Source organism: Ranitomeya variabilis, chromosome 8, assembly GCF_051348905.1.
Source record: "Ranitomeya variabilis isolate aRanVar5 chromosome 8, aRanVar5.hap1, whole genome shotgun sequence".
Taxonomy (NCBI): Eukaryota; Metazoa; Chordata; class Amphibia; order Anura; family Dendrobatidae; genus Ranitomeya; species Ranitomeya variabilis.
In genome coordinates this window covers 67365774-67381988 of record NC_135239.1, presented here as the reverse complement: position 1 = coordinate 67381988, position 16215 = coordinate 67365774, and the positions used below count along the sequence as shown (strand labels likewise).

The 16215-nt window shown below is 44.6% G+C and overlaps 1 protein-coding gene across 3 annotated transcripts in view; it reads left to right on the top strand.

Moving 5' to 3' along the window:
* The window catches only part of LOC143787850 (flavin-containing monooxygenase 5-like), a 58452-nt gene that overhangs the window by 32015 nt on the left and 10222 nt on the right, over positions 1-16215 (top strand). For all 3 annotated transcript variants that reach the window (XM_077276958.1, XM_077276959.1, XM_077276957.1), the window contains one exon: positions 7304-7653. In XM_077276958.1, the coding sequence (XP_077133073.1) occupies positions 7304-7653 (350 nt within the window). The remainder of the gene's footprint in view (positions 1-7303; positions 7654-16215) is intronic.

Below are 16215 nucleotides of genomic sequence, written 5' to 3'. Positions count from 1 at the left end.
TGCCGCAGCTGAGATAGTTCTACTCCCCACAGGTGGAGCAAGGTCCCAGGGCTACGAGTACAGTCTACCAGAGATCGTGAACGTTGGGGTATAGGACTGAGTATGTGGGAAAAGGACTTGAGGACACAAAGACTAAAGTTTCTTATACCTTTAATGGCAGATGCAGTCCGGGGCACTAGTGACAGGTGGTCATGAAGATCCGGGCAGCCTGGAAGCATTTCAGGATCCACCGAGCCAGGTGGATTTGGAGGCCTTCCCCCTGTGCTACTCCCTAGATCCTCAGTGCCGTAAGCTCCCCACAAGTTCCTATTACAGTCTGTCCATGAAATGGAACATTTCCCCACATGCTAGGCAGCTTGAGCCTGTTCCAGGTGTCACTCCCTCATGGTGACTCTGGGTTCTCGCATGCTGCTGTGCCTCAGGGTGTCAGCTGGGGCCAGGAGACCTGCAATCTCCTGTCCTCCAGTTTTAGTTGTTGGGCCTGCAGTTCCCACACAACCATGGACTCTGGGGTCCAGTCATTGGCACTCAGTCCTGGGGTGAGCTCAGTCTCAGCTCCAATCCCCCAGGTTCTCCTCACTCGCCTCTTCCTCCTTCACTGTCTACTCCCCAGACTAACACTCACTCTCTCTCTCTCTCTAACCCCGCCTCCAGGCGAGAATTTATAGGGAAGCTCCCCTAAAACAGGAGCTCCCCCTTCTTGTCTGGAGTCTGGAAAGGTGTTGTATGCTGAAGTTACCTGGCAAGGGGACCCCTCTTTGCTCCCAGGCATGACATCACCCGCCGAGAGGGAGGCAATGCCACTGTGGCAACCGGAATCCTGGGGTGCCACATATGTGTCACAGAGATGGCTTGCCTCTGTGATGTATCCCGAGGTATTTTCTCTAGTGCAAGAAAGCACTAAGAGGTTTGTTTGTTGCACCTGGGCCTGTGTTGCGCGTAGCTGTGAGAGATGGGTGGGTCTGGCTACCCACATACCTCACCTGTGGGTGTGGTTACAGCCTATATAAAGGAGGCTGTTGTTTGGCACATGGTCTGTGTGTTGGTAGGGAGAAGGCCTCCTGTGTGTGTGGCTCAAGACCGAGCCTGAATACTGGACATTACTCCAGCCTGTGTGCCCACAGGCCTGGCGCAGCAGAGCCCTGCTATAAACATTTGTACTTTGTTATGCCTGATCTAAATGCTGTTTAATTTTTTTTTTTGCTTCTGGCTTTTTGAAGCAAGAAACCCACATGAGCTTTTAAAGGAACAAGCCTCCTGTTTTCCTCCCGTCGCACCCAAGTGAGTACAACCCCTACACACCCAAAAGCAAAAAATCATTTTTAGCCCCAAATAAATACATTTAAGGTAAAACATTTTTTTCCCTGAACGTGGACAACGTTTTCAGTACCGATGTGAAAACTGTAAATGTTTGCATGTGATAAGAACTATACAACATACTGCCGTATCTATTCTGCTAAGCACTGCTAGTTACAGAACCAAGGTCATCTACATTTACAAGACTGAAATATAGAGAACAACAAGCAGCTACAGTATGTATGTAACTATGTACGACTGTCACAACCTTTGTGGACAGGGTTATCAGAGGAAACTTTGCTGCAGCGCTAAGTATTAGTTATGAGGGAACATGCTCGGATAACATGTTATCCAACCATGCTCGGGTGCTAACCGAGTGTCTTTGGCATGCTCGTATACCATGTTTGAGTCTCCGTGGCTGCATGTCTTGAGGCTAGCAAACAGGCAATCCATGCATGCACAGCAGTTGCACTGTTTCTAATAGAAGACTAGTTTTCCTCATACATCCAATCATTGTAAGCTGATAATGACCAATGTCATACATTTATGGAGCTTGGTTCTGGGCTTTTAACTTTGTTCATGCTCCTGCAATCTAGCAGGAGCAGGTAGGGTCCCCAGCTGTCAGACATAGCTGAAGACCTGGGGGAGAAGATAGAGGAGGATTATTACCACTTCTGTTTTCTATTTTGCGAGCTACATAGCACTTAATGTACTATGTACTGTACAGAAGCATTGGTATTGCCAGTGGTTCTGTAGGACCTAGTGAGAACATAATCGCTAGTTTTCTGAAATGCAGGGTCCTAACAGAACAGAGGTCAGCTTGGCCAGTGACTTCTATAAGGCTAAGGTCACACAACTGTATTTTCTCTTATCCAAGAATATTGGTCTAATTTTGCTAATCACACTCTGATCAAAGTTTGATCACAGTATGATCCAATTTTTGCAGGATGTGGAGAAGATGGGAAAATTCTCCACCTTCTCCATTCTGACAGTCAGTGAAAACTGTAAACCCCCCTCAAAAATGTTCTGAAGTCTTTAGGTAATATTTATTACAATTGATGTGCTTGCCACTCATCAGTGCAAAGCAGGAGGTCTGATTTGGCTACTGTAAGTCAGAGGCTTCTGACTGGGGGTCTAAGGCTCGTTAAAGGGAACCTGTCACATGAAAATACATTATAAATAGTGTTGAGCGATACCGCCCGATACTTGAAAGTATCGGTATCGGAAAGTATCGGCCGATACCGGCAAAGTATCGGATCCAATCCGATACCGATACCCGATACCAATACAAGTCAATGGGACTCAAGTATCGGACGGTATTCCTGATGGTTCCCAGGGTCTGAAGGAGAGGAAACTCTCCTTCAGGCCCTGGGAACCATATTAATGTGTAAAAGAAAGAATTAAAATAAAAAATATTGCTATACTCACCTCTCCGAGGGAACCGGCAGCGTTGTTTGCTTAAAATTCGCGCTTTTCTTTCCTTACGTGAAGTCCCGGCTTTGTGATTGGTTGCGTCGCAGTCACATGGGCGACGCAACCAATCACAGCAAGCCGTGACGTAATTTCAGGTCCTTAAGGATTTTAAAATTACGTCCCGGCTTTGTGATTGGTTGCGTCGCAGTCACATGGGCGACGCAACCAATCACAGCAAGCCGTGACGTAATTTCAGGCCCTTAAGGATTTTAAAATTACGTCCCGGCTTTGTGATTGGTTGCGTCGCAGTCACATGGGCGACGCAACCAATCACAAGCCGTGACGTCACGGGAGGCTGGACACGCGCGCATTTTAAAATGAGCGCTGGTCCAGCCTCCCGACGCAACCAATCACAAGCCGGGACTTCACGTAAAGGAAAGAAAAGCGCAAATTTTAAACAAAGAACGCTGCCGCTTCCCTCGGTAAGGTGCAGGCTGCGTCGGAGAGGTGAGTATAGCAATATTTTTTATTTTAATTCTCTCTTTTACACATTTTTACATTAATGTTGTTTCGATACCGATACCCGATACCACAAAAGTATCGGATCTCGGTATCGGAATTCCGATACCCGCAAGTATCGGCCGATACCCGATACTTGCGGTATCGGAATGCTCAACACTAATTATAAACCTACAGATATAGGTTAATCTGCAGGTTAATAGCATTCGGAACCCACCTGCCCCAGTACTTAGACCCCCACTGCCGGTAGGAAATGAACTTTATTCCTCCCGGCAGCATTTGGGTTCCAGTCACAGGGGTAACAGTCATTCAATATTGACCCTTGTTAAAGGGTCAATCAATATTGACTTTTAGGATTGCTATCCCCAATAGGTGGCACTAGAGTTCCTGTCCTCTTCCTCTCTGAAGAGGCAATTTGACTATGTACTGTATCTACTGTGTTATCAGCTGCCAATAGGGCTGTTTGCTATAGAGAATATTGCAAGATTACTGTTTTCTTTTCATTATAAAGATTGTAATACAAAAAAAAGCCAAATAAAAAAATGCAACACAAAAACCTGTTTTAAGGTTTTTAGTTGTTTTCTGATGATAGCTTCCTGTTAAGGGGCAGCAGAAAAATGAAGAGGTTGGGATGAGGCTTTTCATAAGAGCAGGTAAGAAGAGTTTGTTGTGTTTCAGCTCATGGTAAGGGAGTGATTTGGAACAGGGTAATGGAAAATGTGTACATTATATAGGTTGGGAGAGAGCAGTCGGTGAGGGAGAGAGGGAGTATGCGCTCAGTCTTTGAAGATAGAGCTTACTTTGATGGAGAGGAAGCATAAGACCTGTCTGCTATGGAACATGAGCATTGGGAGGCTGACACGTTACTGTTAGTGATGAGCGAGTGTACTCATTGCTTGGGTTTTCCAAAGCATGCTCGGGTGACCTCCGAGTATTTGTTATTGCTCGGACATATAGTTTTCATCGCCTCAGTTGCATGATTTACGGCTTCCAGATACGCTGAATACATGTGGGAATTCCCTAACAAACAGGCATTCCTCACATGTATTCAGCGTATCTGGAAGCAGTAAATCATGCAACTGAGGCGATAAAAACTATATCTCCGAGCAATAACAAATACTCGGAGGTCACCCAAGCGTGCTTGGGAAAACTGTTGTGAATTCTGTTCTCGAGCTCCCTCCTGTGGTTATGAATGGTACTTCGGTGAGTTCTGTTCATGGACTCCCTCTGGTGGCTGTGAGTGGAGCTGCTGGTTCTGAGGTTCCTTCTCCAGCTGATCTCGTTTAGGCCTTGGCTGGCTGCTCTATTTAACTCCACTCAGATCGTTACTTGATGCCAGCTGTCAATGTCCTAGTACTGGTTCAGTTCTCTTGGATCTTTCAGATGACCTGTCTACTTCAGCAAAAGCTAAGTCCCTGCTAGCTTATTTGTTACCACTGTGTTTTTGTCCAGCTTACTATTATGTTTTTATCTTGTTAGCTGGAAGCTCTGGGATGCAGAGTGGCACCACCACGCCGTGAGTCGGTGCGGTGGTTTCTTTTGCACACTCTGTGTGGTTTTTTGTTAGTTTTTTATGCTGACCGCAAAGATACCTTTTCTATCCTCAGTCTGTTTAGTTAAGTCTGGCCTCCTATGCTGAAACCTATTTCATTCCTGTGTTTGTGACTTCCATCTTAACTCACAGTCAATATATGTGGGGCTGCCTATTTCTTTGGGGAATTTCTCTGAGGCAAGGTAGGCTGTATTTTCTATCTTTAGGGGTAGCTAGCTCTTAGGCTGTGAAGAGGCGTCTAGGCAGAGTCAGGAACGCTCCACGGCTATTTCTAGTTGTTGTGATAGGATTAGGGTTTGCGGTCAGCAGAGCTCCCACTTCCCAGAGCTCGTCCTGTATTGCTAGTTTGCTCATCTGGTCATTTCTAGTGCTCCTAACCACCAGCTCAACATAACAGAAAACCCAACACTAGTATACTCGCTCATCACTAGTTACTGTTTATTCTAAGGGGTTATTCACAAGGCAGTATTTTTGCTGACCAATGGTCTGCAAAAATAGGAGGTGTGTCTCTGATCCAATTTTTACGTCAAACTAGCCCATGCACTTGAATCAGTCAACTAAAAAACAAATTGAAAACCACACAGTTGCTCCTTGTTGCACATGTGCAAGGCTGCCACCAGGAATTTCAAGGCAAAATTTACAGGCCCCCTTCAGACTCTGCCCAGGCTCCACCCCAGCTCCACCCCCACCCCTCGAACGCAACACGTCCTCACAAATCACACAGTTCCCATCTAACACCAGATCACATACAAAGACATCAGACTCTGTTTTGGTCAAAAGATTTTTTAAGCTGCCACCATGACAAGGTTGACTCATTTGGCAGGGCCCTACACTAGCCTAACCTATTAACCTCTTTTCGATATCGGGTGTACATTTACGCTGATGTCGGACTCCCTCCCTTTGATGTGGGCTCCGGCAGTAATCCCACATCTTTGATGGGACATGTTAGCTGTTTTGAACAGCTGACTTGTGCCCACAGTAGCCGCAGGTTGAATTGCGATCCACCCTCGGCTATTAACCAGTTAAATGCCGCTGTCAAACTCTGATGGTGGCATTTAACAAGTGTTTCCGGTAATCACGTCAGAAATATGCACATCGGTGACCCCCGTCACGTGATCTCGGGTCACCAGTGTGTTGGTAGGAAAACCGGAGGTCTCCTGGAGACCTCTATGGTTGTTAGTTCCAGCTTGTTGTGATCGCCACCCAGTGGTTGGCGCTCATAGCAAGTCAGCAATTCTAGTATGTAGAGGCGATCTGATCATCGCATCTATGTAGCAGGGCCGATCGGGTTGTTGCCGCTTCTAGTCTCCCATGGAGACTATTGAAGCATGCCAAAAGTGAAAAAAAGTTTTTAAAAATATTAAAAAAATATAAAAGTTCAAATGACCCCCCTTTTCTCCCCATTCAAAATAAAACAATAAAAAAATCAAACATACACATATTTGGTATCGCCGCATTCAGAATTGCCCTGTTTATCTTTAAAACTGTATGTCTGTGTGCCTCAAGAATTTACTATTTGCTTATTTGATTGCTTGCTGACACTACTTAACTTGCTGCTGTGTATGCTTCAGTTGGTCGATAAAAATAATTTTTTGAGAGGGATCGTATGCTGGTGGTGGCGAATGTCTTAGATGGTCTGTTACTTAGCACAAAAGAGGACTACTCATGCATTTTGGAATTACATTAAAATTAAAGTAAATTTTGATTTCTCCTAACTGCAGATATGGATGTATTTGTAATAGAGGACCCATTTCAGTAAGCGGATGCGGTGGTGGGATGTGGAAGTTATATTAAATAGCCCTTTACTGTATTTAACAGAGACCATTGGAGTCCCTTTTGTAAATATGGCTTTGTCTCCAGTTAATACAAAATAACATTTTCTGAGAAGGAAATTGAAATTCTACATAGTGTCACTCCGATGTCACTGCATTTTTGTCTGTAGATGACTAAGTGCAGTTTACAGACTATGTGGGTTCTGACTCCTTTACACACAGAAGTACAATCATGCATTGCATTTACTGCTTTGCATACAGCACAAGGTGTACATATATAACAAATGATTAAGGCTGCCGTCACACTATCAGTATTTGGTCAGTATTTTACATCAATAGTTGTAAGCCAAAACCAGGAGTGGAACAAATAGAGGAAAAGTATAATAGAAACATATGCTCCACTTCTGCATTTATCACCCACTCCTGGTTTTGGCTTACAAATACTGATGTAAAATACTGACCGCATACTGATAGTGTGACGGCAGCCTAATAGTTGTGGCATATATACATTTACTACAACCACTAGGTGGCAACATTCACTTAATTACTTTGTGTGTTTTCTATATGTTGGTTATACTATTTGAAAAAAGGATAAAATCACAATATAATGTCCTTTATCGGTCTAATTTATTACACAAACATGAGTAATTTACCATCAAATATACTGTACATATATGTCTTACTTTGATGTACTGTTCATAATATTATTTTCCATATGAATTAATGGCATTAATATTTTGATTTCTACCAGTGTTTTTAGCCAACATCCTATGGTGAATGATGATCTTCCAAACCGTATTATTGCTGGCACAGTACTCGTGAAATCCAATGTGGCAAAATTTACTGAGACAAGCGCTATTTTTGATGATGAAACTGTGGAAAAAGATATTGATGCTGTTATATTTGCCACGGGTTATTCCTTCAGTTTTCCTTTTTGCGAGGAGCTTAAAGTCCAACACAACAAGGTCTCTTTATATAAATATACCTTCCTACCGGAGCTCGAGAAGCAAACGCTGGCCGTCATTGGTTTGGCACAACCACTTGGGGCCATTATGCCCATTTCAGAACTTCAATGCCGACTTGCCACAAGAATCTTTGCGGGTAAGTGAACTATGAGTTCAGTCAGTACAGAGAAATCTAGAGAACTATTCCCAGGATAGAGGATAATTGCATCATAGGGGATCTGAACATTGGCACATGTGAATTAAACTCATGTAACTTCACTCTATTCAAATGTAGTGATGTCAAACATGAACACAACCACTCTGTTCATAGTCCATATGGCACCGAAGAAATCGCAGTACAGCACTCGGCTATCTCAGCAGTTTAAATGTGACCTGTCAGGTCGGATAATACTACTATTAACTGCAGATTAAGGGTTAATCTGCGGATCAATAAAATTATGAAGGTGCCAGGCCAGAGTATTGAAAGAGTGGTACCTGGGAGAAAATGAACTTTATTGATCATGGGAGCCTCCGGCTTTGTCATACAGGTGTGGCGGCGTGGCTACAGAGTATCCCTCACTCCCTCTCTCGTTCTCTCTCACTTTCTCCCTCTCTCTCCATCACTTTCTGTCCCTCACCTTCTTTGACTCTTCCTCTCCCTCTCTTTCTCTCTCTCCCTCTCTTTCTCTCCATCTCTCTCCCTCTGCCCCTCTCCTTCTCCCTCTCTCTCCCTCTCTTTCTCTCCATCTCTCTCCCTCTCCCTCTTCCTCTCTCTCCGTCTCTTTCTCTCTCCCCCTCTCTCCTTCTCCTTTCTCTCCCCCTCTCTCCCTCTTCCACCCTCTCATTCCTCTCGTTCTCGTTCTCTCACTTTCTCCCTCTCTCTCCATCACTTTCTGTCCCTCACCTTCTTTGCCTCTTCCTCTCCCTCTCTTTCTCTCTCTCTTTCTCTCCCTCTCTTTCTCTCATCTCTCTCCCTCTGCCCCTCTCCCTCTCTCCTTCTCCCTCTCTCTCCCTCTCTTTCTCTCCATCTCTCTCCCTCTTCCTCTCTCTCCGTCTCTTTCTCTCTCTCCCCCTCTCTCCTTTCTCTTTCTCTCCCTCTCTCTCCCTCTTCCACCCTCTCCTTCCTCTCGTTCTCGTTCTCCCTCACTCTCTCCTTCCTCTTTCTCTCCCTCTTTCTCTCCCTCTTCCTCTCCCTTGTCTTCTTCCCTCTCTCTCCTCTCCCTCTCTCCTTCTCCATCTCTCTTTCTCTTGCTCTTCCTCTCCCTCTTTCTTCCTCTCCCTCACCCTCTCTCTCCCTTTCTCACTCTCCTTTACTTGTTTCTCTCCATCTTCCTCTCCCTCTCTCTCCTTCTCCATCTCTCTTTCTCTGGCTCACCCTCACCCTCTCTCTCTCCCTTTCCCTCTCTCGTTTTCCCTCTTTCGCTCCGTCGTCCTCTCTCTCTCTCCCAGTTCCTTACTGGAGTGACCTTCCTGGTGAAGGGCCACTGCAGTTGTAAGATGCACCTATTTCGTTATGAGGCCTGTGCTGGAGTAAGAGGCTCCTTATTCATATGTCTCTTAATGAATTTAGGGCGTCTTACTCAAGCAGTTCTTTCTTTAAGACTGACATGCAAAACGACAAACAACCATTGTTACTGACTTGTACTTTGTGTATCATATATAGTGTTATCTTAACAAAAATCTACAGTACCTCGACATTTCTCACAATCCTGTGTTAGTAGTTAAGTTTTTACTTCTAATAAACACCATAAAATCTGACTGATCTGGCATGATGATCAGATAATTTGTGTGCCTTTTTTGTTTAGAAATAAAAATCTGAGACACTGGCAGGCTTACTAAGGTCTTGTTAGTGGATGGACGCCTCTATCTTTGCCAAGGAGCAAAAGATAGAAGTGGAATAAAGGAATAAAAATGTTCCTAATAGTTGACAAAGGTGTGAAGGAGGCCTAGTTTTCAACATTATTATCGTGCAGGATTGCTGAAAGTCATTAGAAAAGGGTGGAGAAAACCAAATCTTAGAAAATTATTGTTGGTAAAATCGATTCAGAGAGATATGTTCAATAGAATATGTTCATCACAAGTTAGGATCTCTCCGCAGTCTGTACAAGGAGGATACTTTGGTTAAGAAAAAAAAATCATTTAAGGACAGAGATTGTAAAGAAGCGACCTTCACACAGATCACAAATCATTCATTTGATTCAAGTGGGGATTTAAACTATGGAACGATTACTGTATTTTTTCGGACTATAAGACACACCGGACCATAAGACGCACCTAGGTTTAGAGGAGGAAATTAGGAAAAAATAATTGAAGCAAAAAAATGGTCAATTCTGTACTTAATATTCCCTATCCTGGTATATATGTTCCCCTCATCCCCATTCTGATACACATGGCCCCCTCATCCTTATCCTGGTATGCATGGCCCCCTCATCCCTATCCTGGTGTGCATGGCCACATCATTACCCTGGTATGATTGGCCCCATCACGATCCTGATTCGATTGTTTCCATCCTTATTCTGGTATAATTGTCCCCATCCCGGTCCTGGTTTGATTGGTCCCATCCTTTTTCTGGTATAAATGGCCCCATCATGTTCCTGGTATGATTGGTCCCATTCTTTTTCTTTTATAAGTGGCCCCATCCCGTTCCTGGTATGATTAGCCCCATCTTTTTTCTTTTATAAGTGGTCCCATCCCGTTCCTGGTATGATGGGTCCCATCTTTTTCTTTTATAATTGGCCCCATCCTGTTCCTGGAATGTTGGTCCTATCCTTTTACTTTTATAATTGGCCCCATTCCATTCCTGGTATGAACAGCCCCATCAGGAAAGATTAAAAAAAACAAACCATTACACTCACCTACACGGCGTGGAATGCAGTGCATATTCATTTCTCTTTAGCAGCGGGCACAGGAGTTAGCTGGGGCCGCCGGCTCCAGCCTCCTGTGACCCGATGCTCCGCTGAAACCGCTCCCCCATGTCCCCACCACAGCCAGAGCCCATACATCTGGACTATAAGACCCCCCCCTCATTTACCTCCACATTTTGGGAGGAAAAAGGTGCGTCTTATAGTCCGAAAAATACGGTAACAAAGGAAAATGGAAGCAAGAGGTTGCTTAGCATACATGATGCTTATGAACTGCACATGGCCTCCAACAAGTCTTTGTAAACTGATGCTGAGTTAGGAGAGGTGCCTGGGGATTTCTTTCTTAGGGAGATTCATCAGAAGACAACATTAGACTGTAAATTGTGTAAATACATACTATATTAACCTCATGGACATTGCATAAAAAATCCTACTGATTTGGTATTTCCCTTAAAAAAACACAAACTTTTCACCAACAAGGTCAAAGGGGACTGTGCTTTCACCAAGGGCATGATTCATCATTTGTGATATGTTAAAATCACTTATCTTTTTTTGTCTTGTGGTAGTCACTGTCATTTTTTGCGCTAAATTCTTCAAAATGCCATACATGTTTCATGAGTACGCCGCAAACTAAAAAACGCTCTTCATATTTTGTCTTTACCTGTTTTTGTTGCGACTTTTCAGCACTAAAAGTTGGAAATCCTTTAAAATGTGAAAAAAAGTGCCAGTTTGAAAACTCCTCCAGAAACTTTAATCAAGGGGTAGAGGGGGATAAAGGAGTAAGATGCCTCCCCCCCAAAAATGCGACATTTGGTAAAAGTCACATTTCATGAATCTGTCTACAACATCTGGATAAGCAAAGTTAATAAGGGAAAATAAAAAAAAAGACTTTAATAAGAAAGCCAACTTATAAATAAGGCGCAAATACAAAAGCCACTCCAAAGTTGCAAATAATTTCAGAAAACTGGAGAAACAGCGATGATGAATCGAGGCCAAGTGTCTATGCGAGGAGATAATCAGATTTATCTTCAGGGTTCCTAGTTCAGAGCTTACCCTTTTGGACATTGGCTTTGACCAACTGCACTGTGCCACTATCCAATTTCAGAAAAAAGTTCCAATTCAATATCCTATAAAATGTCACCTCAACATACGTAGTTTTTGTGCCTAGATTTACCTTCTGTCTGTACATTAGTCTCATCATTCCAGAATGCTGAATGGCGTCAGGGCTCTGTTACTTCAAGCCCCTTGGTTCCTAAGCAGAGATGCCACACTTCCCTTTGCCCAGTGATTATTGTACATGTGTCCCATTTTAATTAAGGGGCTATTTTTTGTCATCCAACATGCAGTTGCATCTTTTCACCCCCATTTTGAACGGTGGGTGAGAGAGTTAAGGTACCTTCACAGTTAGCGACGCTGCAGCGATAAAGACAACGATGCCGATCGCTGCAGTGTCATGAATCCCCAATGGCTAGGGATAGCACAGGACAAGCAAAGTATAACAAATATTGGACGAGCTCTAGGGTGATGGAACCTGGGCTGACCGCTGCCCTACGCCTGACAAATGCAACTAGAGATAGCCAGGGAGCGTTCGTACGTTGGTTCTAGACGCCACGCACCAGCCTAAGAGCTAACTAGTACTGCAGAGAAAACAAGACCTCACTTGCCTCCAGAGGAATTAACCCCAAAGGTATAGTTGCCCCCCACATGTATTGACGGTGAAATGAGAGAAAGGCACACACATAGAGATGATGTATATAGCTTTAGCAAATAGAGGCCCGCTGAAAACTAGAAAGCAGAATGATACAAAAGGGGACTGAGCGGTCAGCAAAAAACCCTAATCAAAAAAACCATCCTGAGATTACAAGAACCCATGTGCCAACTCATGGCACATGGGGAGAACCTCAGTCCACTAGAGCAACCAGCTAGCATAGAGACATTCTAAGCAAGCTGGACCAAAAACCAAACAACTGAAAATCAGCATTTAGCTTATCCTGAAAGATCTGGGAGCAGGTAGGCAGGAACCAAACAGAGCACATCTGAACACATTGATAGCCGGCAAGGGAAATGACAGAAAGGCCAGGTAAAATAGGAAACACCCAGCCTCTGATGGACAGGTGGAAACCAAAGGCCGCAACCCACCAAAGTCACCCAGTACCAGCAGTAACCACCAGAGGGAGCCCACCAACAGAATCCACAACAGTACCCCCCCCTTGAGGAGGGGTCACCGAACCCTCACGAGAACCCCCAGGGCGATCAGGGTGAGCTCTATGGAAGGCGCGGACCAAATCAGTCGCGTGAACATCGGAGGCGACCACCCAGGAATTATCCTCCTGACCATAACCCTTCCACTTAACCAAATACTGGAGTTTGCGTCTGGAAACACGAGAATCCAAGATCTTTTCAACAACATACTCCAATTCTCCCTCCACCAGCACCGGAGCAGGAGGCTCGACCGAAGGAACAACGGGCACCTCATACCTCCGCAACAATGACCGATGGAACACATTATGAATAGCAAACGATGCTGGGAGATCCAAACGAAAAGATACAGGGTTAAGAATCTTCGAGATCCTATAAGGACCGATGAACCGAGGCTTGAACTTAGGAGAAGAGACCTTCATAGGGACAAAACGAGAAGACAACCACACCAAGTCCCCAACAAGAAGTCGGGGACCCACGCGGCGACGGCGATTAGCAAACTGCTGAGTCTTCTCCTGAGATAACTTCAAATTGTCCACCACCTGATTCCAAATCTGATGTAGCCTGTCCACCACCACGTCCACTCCAGGACAATCCGAAGATTCCCCCTGACCAGAGGAAAAACGAGGATGAAACCCCGAATTACAAAAAAAAGGAGAGACCAACGTGGCAGAACTAGCCCGATTATTAAGAGCAAATTCGGCCAGTGGCAAAAAAGCAACCCAGTCATCCTGATCAGCAGAAACAAAACACCTCAAATAAGTTTCCAAGGTCTGATTAGTTCGCTCCGTCTGGCCATTCGTCTGAGGATGGAATGCAGACGAGAAAGACAAATCAATGCCCATCTTGGCACAAAACGTCCGCCAAAATCTAGACACAAACTGGGATCCCCTGTCAGAAACGATATTCTCCGGAATCCCATGCAAACGAACCACGTTCTGAAAAAACAAAGGAACTAACTCAGAGGAGGAGGGTAACTTAGGCAAGGGCACCAGATGAACCATCTTAGAAAAGCGGTCACACACAACCCAGATAACGGACATTTTCTGTGAAACCGGGAGATCAGAAATAAAATCCATGGAAATGTGCATCCAAGGCCTCTTCGGGATGGGCAAAGATAACAACAACCCACTAGCCCGTGAACAGCAGGCTTAGCTCGAGCACACACTTCACAAGACTGCACAAAGGTACGCACATCCCTAGACAAGGAAGGCCACCAAAAAGACCTGGCCACCAAATCTCTTGTACCAAATATTCCAGGATGACCAGCCAACACAGAAGAATGGACCTCGGAGATGACTCTACTGGTCCAATCATCCGGAACAAACAGTCTTTCTGGTGGACATCGATCCGGTTTATCCACCTGAAACTCCTGCAATGCGCGTCGCAAGTCTGGGGATACGGCGGACAATATTACCCCATCCCTAAGGATACCAGCAGGCCCAGTGTCTCCAGGAGAATCAGGCACAAAACTCCTGGAAAGAGCATATGCCTTCACATTCTTTGAACCTGGCAGGTATGAAACCACGAAATTGAAACGAGAAAAAAATAATGACCAACGAGCCTGTCTAGGATTCAAACGCCTGGCAGACTCAAGGTAAATGAGATTCTTGTGATCAGTCAAGACCACCACGCGATGTTTAGCACCCTCAAGCCAATGACGCCACTCCTCAAATGCCCACTTCATGGCCAAAAGCTCCCGATTACCCACATCATAATTGCGCTCGGCGGGCGAGAATTTTCTAGAGAAGAAAGCACATGGCTTCGTCACCGAGCCATTAGAACTTCTCTGTGACAAAACCGCCCCCGCTCCAATCTCGGAAGCATCAACCTCCACCTGAAAAGGAAGTGAAACATCTGGTTGACACAACACAGGAGCAGAAGAAAACCAGCGCTTAAGTTCCCGAAAGGCCTCCACGGCCGCAGGAGACCAATCAGCAACATCAGCACCCTTTTTAGTCAAATCAGTCAAAGGTTTAACAATACTGGAAAAATTAGCAATGAACCGACGATAAAAATTAGCAAACCCCAAGAACTTCTGAAGGCTCTTAACAGATGTAGGTTGTGTCCAGTCACAAATAGCCTGAACCTTAACGGGATCCATCTCAATAGTAGAAGGAGAAAAAATGTACCCCAAAAAATAAATCTTCTGGACTCCGAAGAGACACTTTGAGCCCTTCACAAACAGAGAATTGGCCCGCAAAACCTGAAACACCTTCCTGACCTGTAGAACATGAGACTCCCAGTCATCAGAAAACACCAAAATATCATCCAAATACACAATCATAAACTTATCCAGATATTCACGGAAAATATTGTGCATAAAGGACTGAAAGACTGACGGAGCATTGGAGAGTCCAAAAGGCATTACCAAATACTCAAAATGGCCCTCAGGCGTATTAAATGCGGTTTTCCACTCATCACCCTGTTTTATCCGCACCAGATTATACGCACCACGAAGATCTATTTTAGTGAACCACCTAGCCCCCTTAATGCGAGCAAACAAATCAGTAAATAATGGCAATGGATACTGGTATTTGACTGTAATCTTATTCAGAAGGCGATAATCTATACAAGGCCTCAGGGAACCATCTTTTTTTGCCACGAAAAAAAAACCTGCTCCCAGAGGGGACGAAGATGGACGAATATGTCCCTTTTGCAAGGACTCCTTAATATAATTCCGCATAGCAGTATGCTCTGGCAGTGACAGATTAAATAAACGACCCTTAGGGAACTTACTGCCAGGAATCAATTCTATAGCACAGTCACACTCTCTATGAGGAGGGAGCGAATTGAGCTTAGGCTCCTCAAAAACATCCTGTTGTGAAATTGGATTTTGGGCTCCCCCGGTGGCCACTGGTGGAATTGAACTGGTGTGCATCATCCTCTCTGTTCACCTGTTTCCATCAGGATGTGGGAGTCGCTATTTAGCCTTGCTCCTCTGTCACTTCCATGCCGGTCAACATTGTAATCAGAAGCCTTTCTGTGCATGTTCCTGCTGCTAGACAACTCCCAGCTAAGTTGGACTTAGTCCTTGTTTGTTTTTGCATTTTGTTCCAGTTCACAGCTGTAGTTTCGTTTCTGTGTCTGGAAAGCTCTTGTGATCTGAAATTGCCACTCTGATGTTATGAGTTAATACTAGAGTCTTAAAGTAATTTCAGGATGGTATTTTGATAGGGTTTTCAGCTGACCATGAAAGTGCCCTTTCTGTCTTCCTGCTATCTAGTAAGCGGACCTCAATTTTGCTAAACCTATTTTCATACTACGTTTGTCATTTCATCTAAAATCACCGCCAATATTTGTGGGGGCCTCTGTCTGCCTTTCGGGGAAATTTCTCTAGAGGTGAGCCAGGACTATATTTTCCTCTGCCAGGATTAGTTAGTCCTCCGGCCGGCGCTGGGCGTCTAGGGATAAAACGCAGGCTACGCTACCCGGCTACTGTTAGTTGTGCGGCAGGTTTAGTTCATGGTCAGTTTAGTTTCCATCCTTCCAAGAGCTAGTTCGTATGTTTGCTGGGCTATGTTCTCTTGCCATTGAGAACCATAACAGTTTGACCGGCCTCAAAAGGGTTAAATTAATTGACAGAGAAAGGAGAGAAAAGAGAAGTCTGCTGAAGATTTTTTTTTTTTTTTTTCTCAGTTCTGAGTGTGCTTGTAATT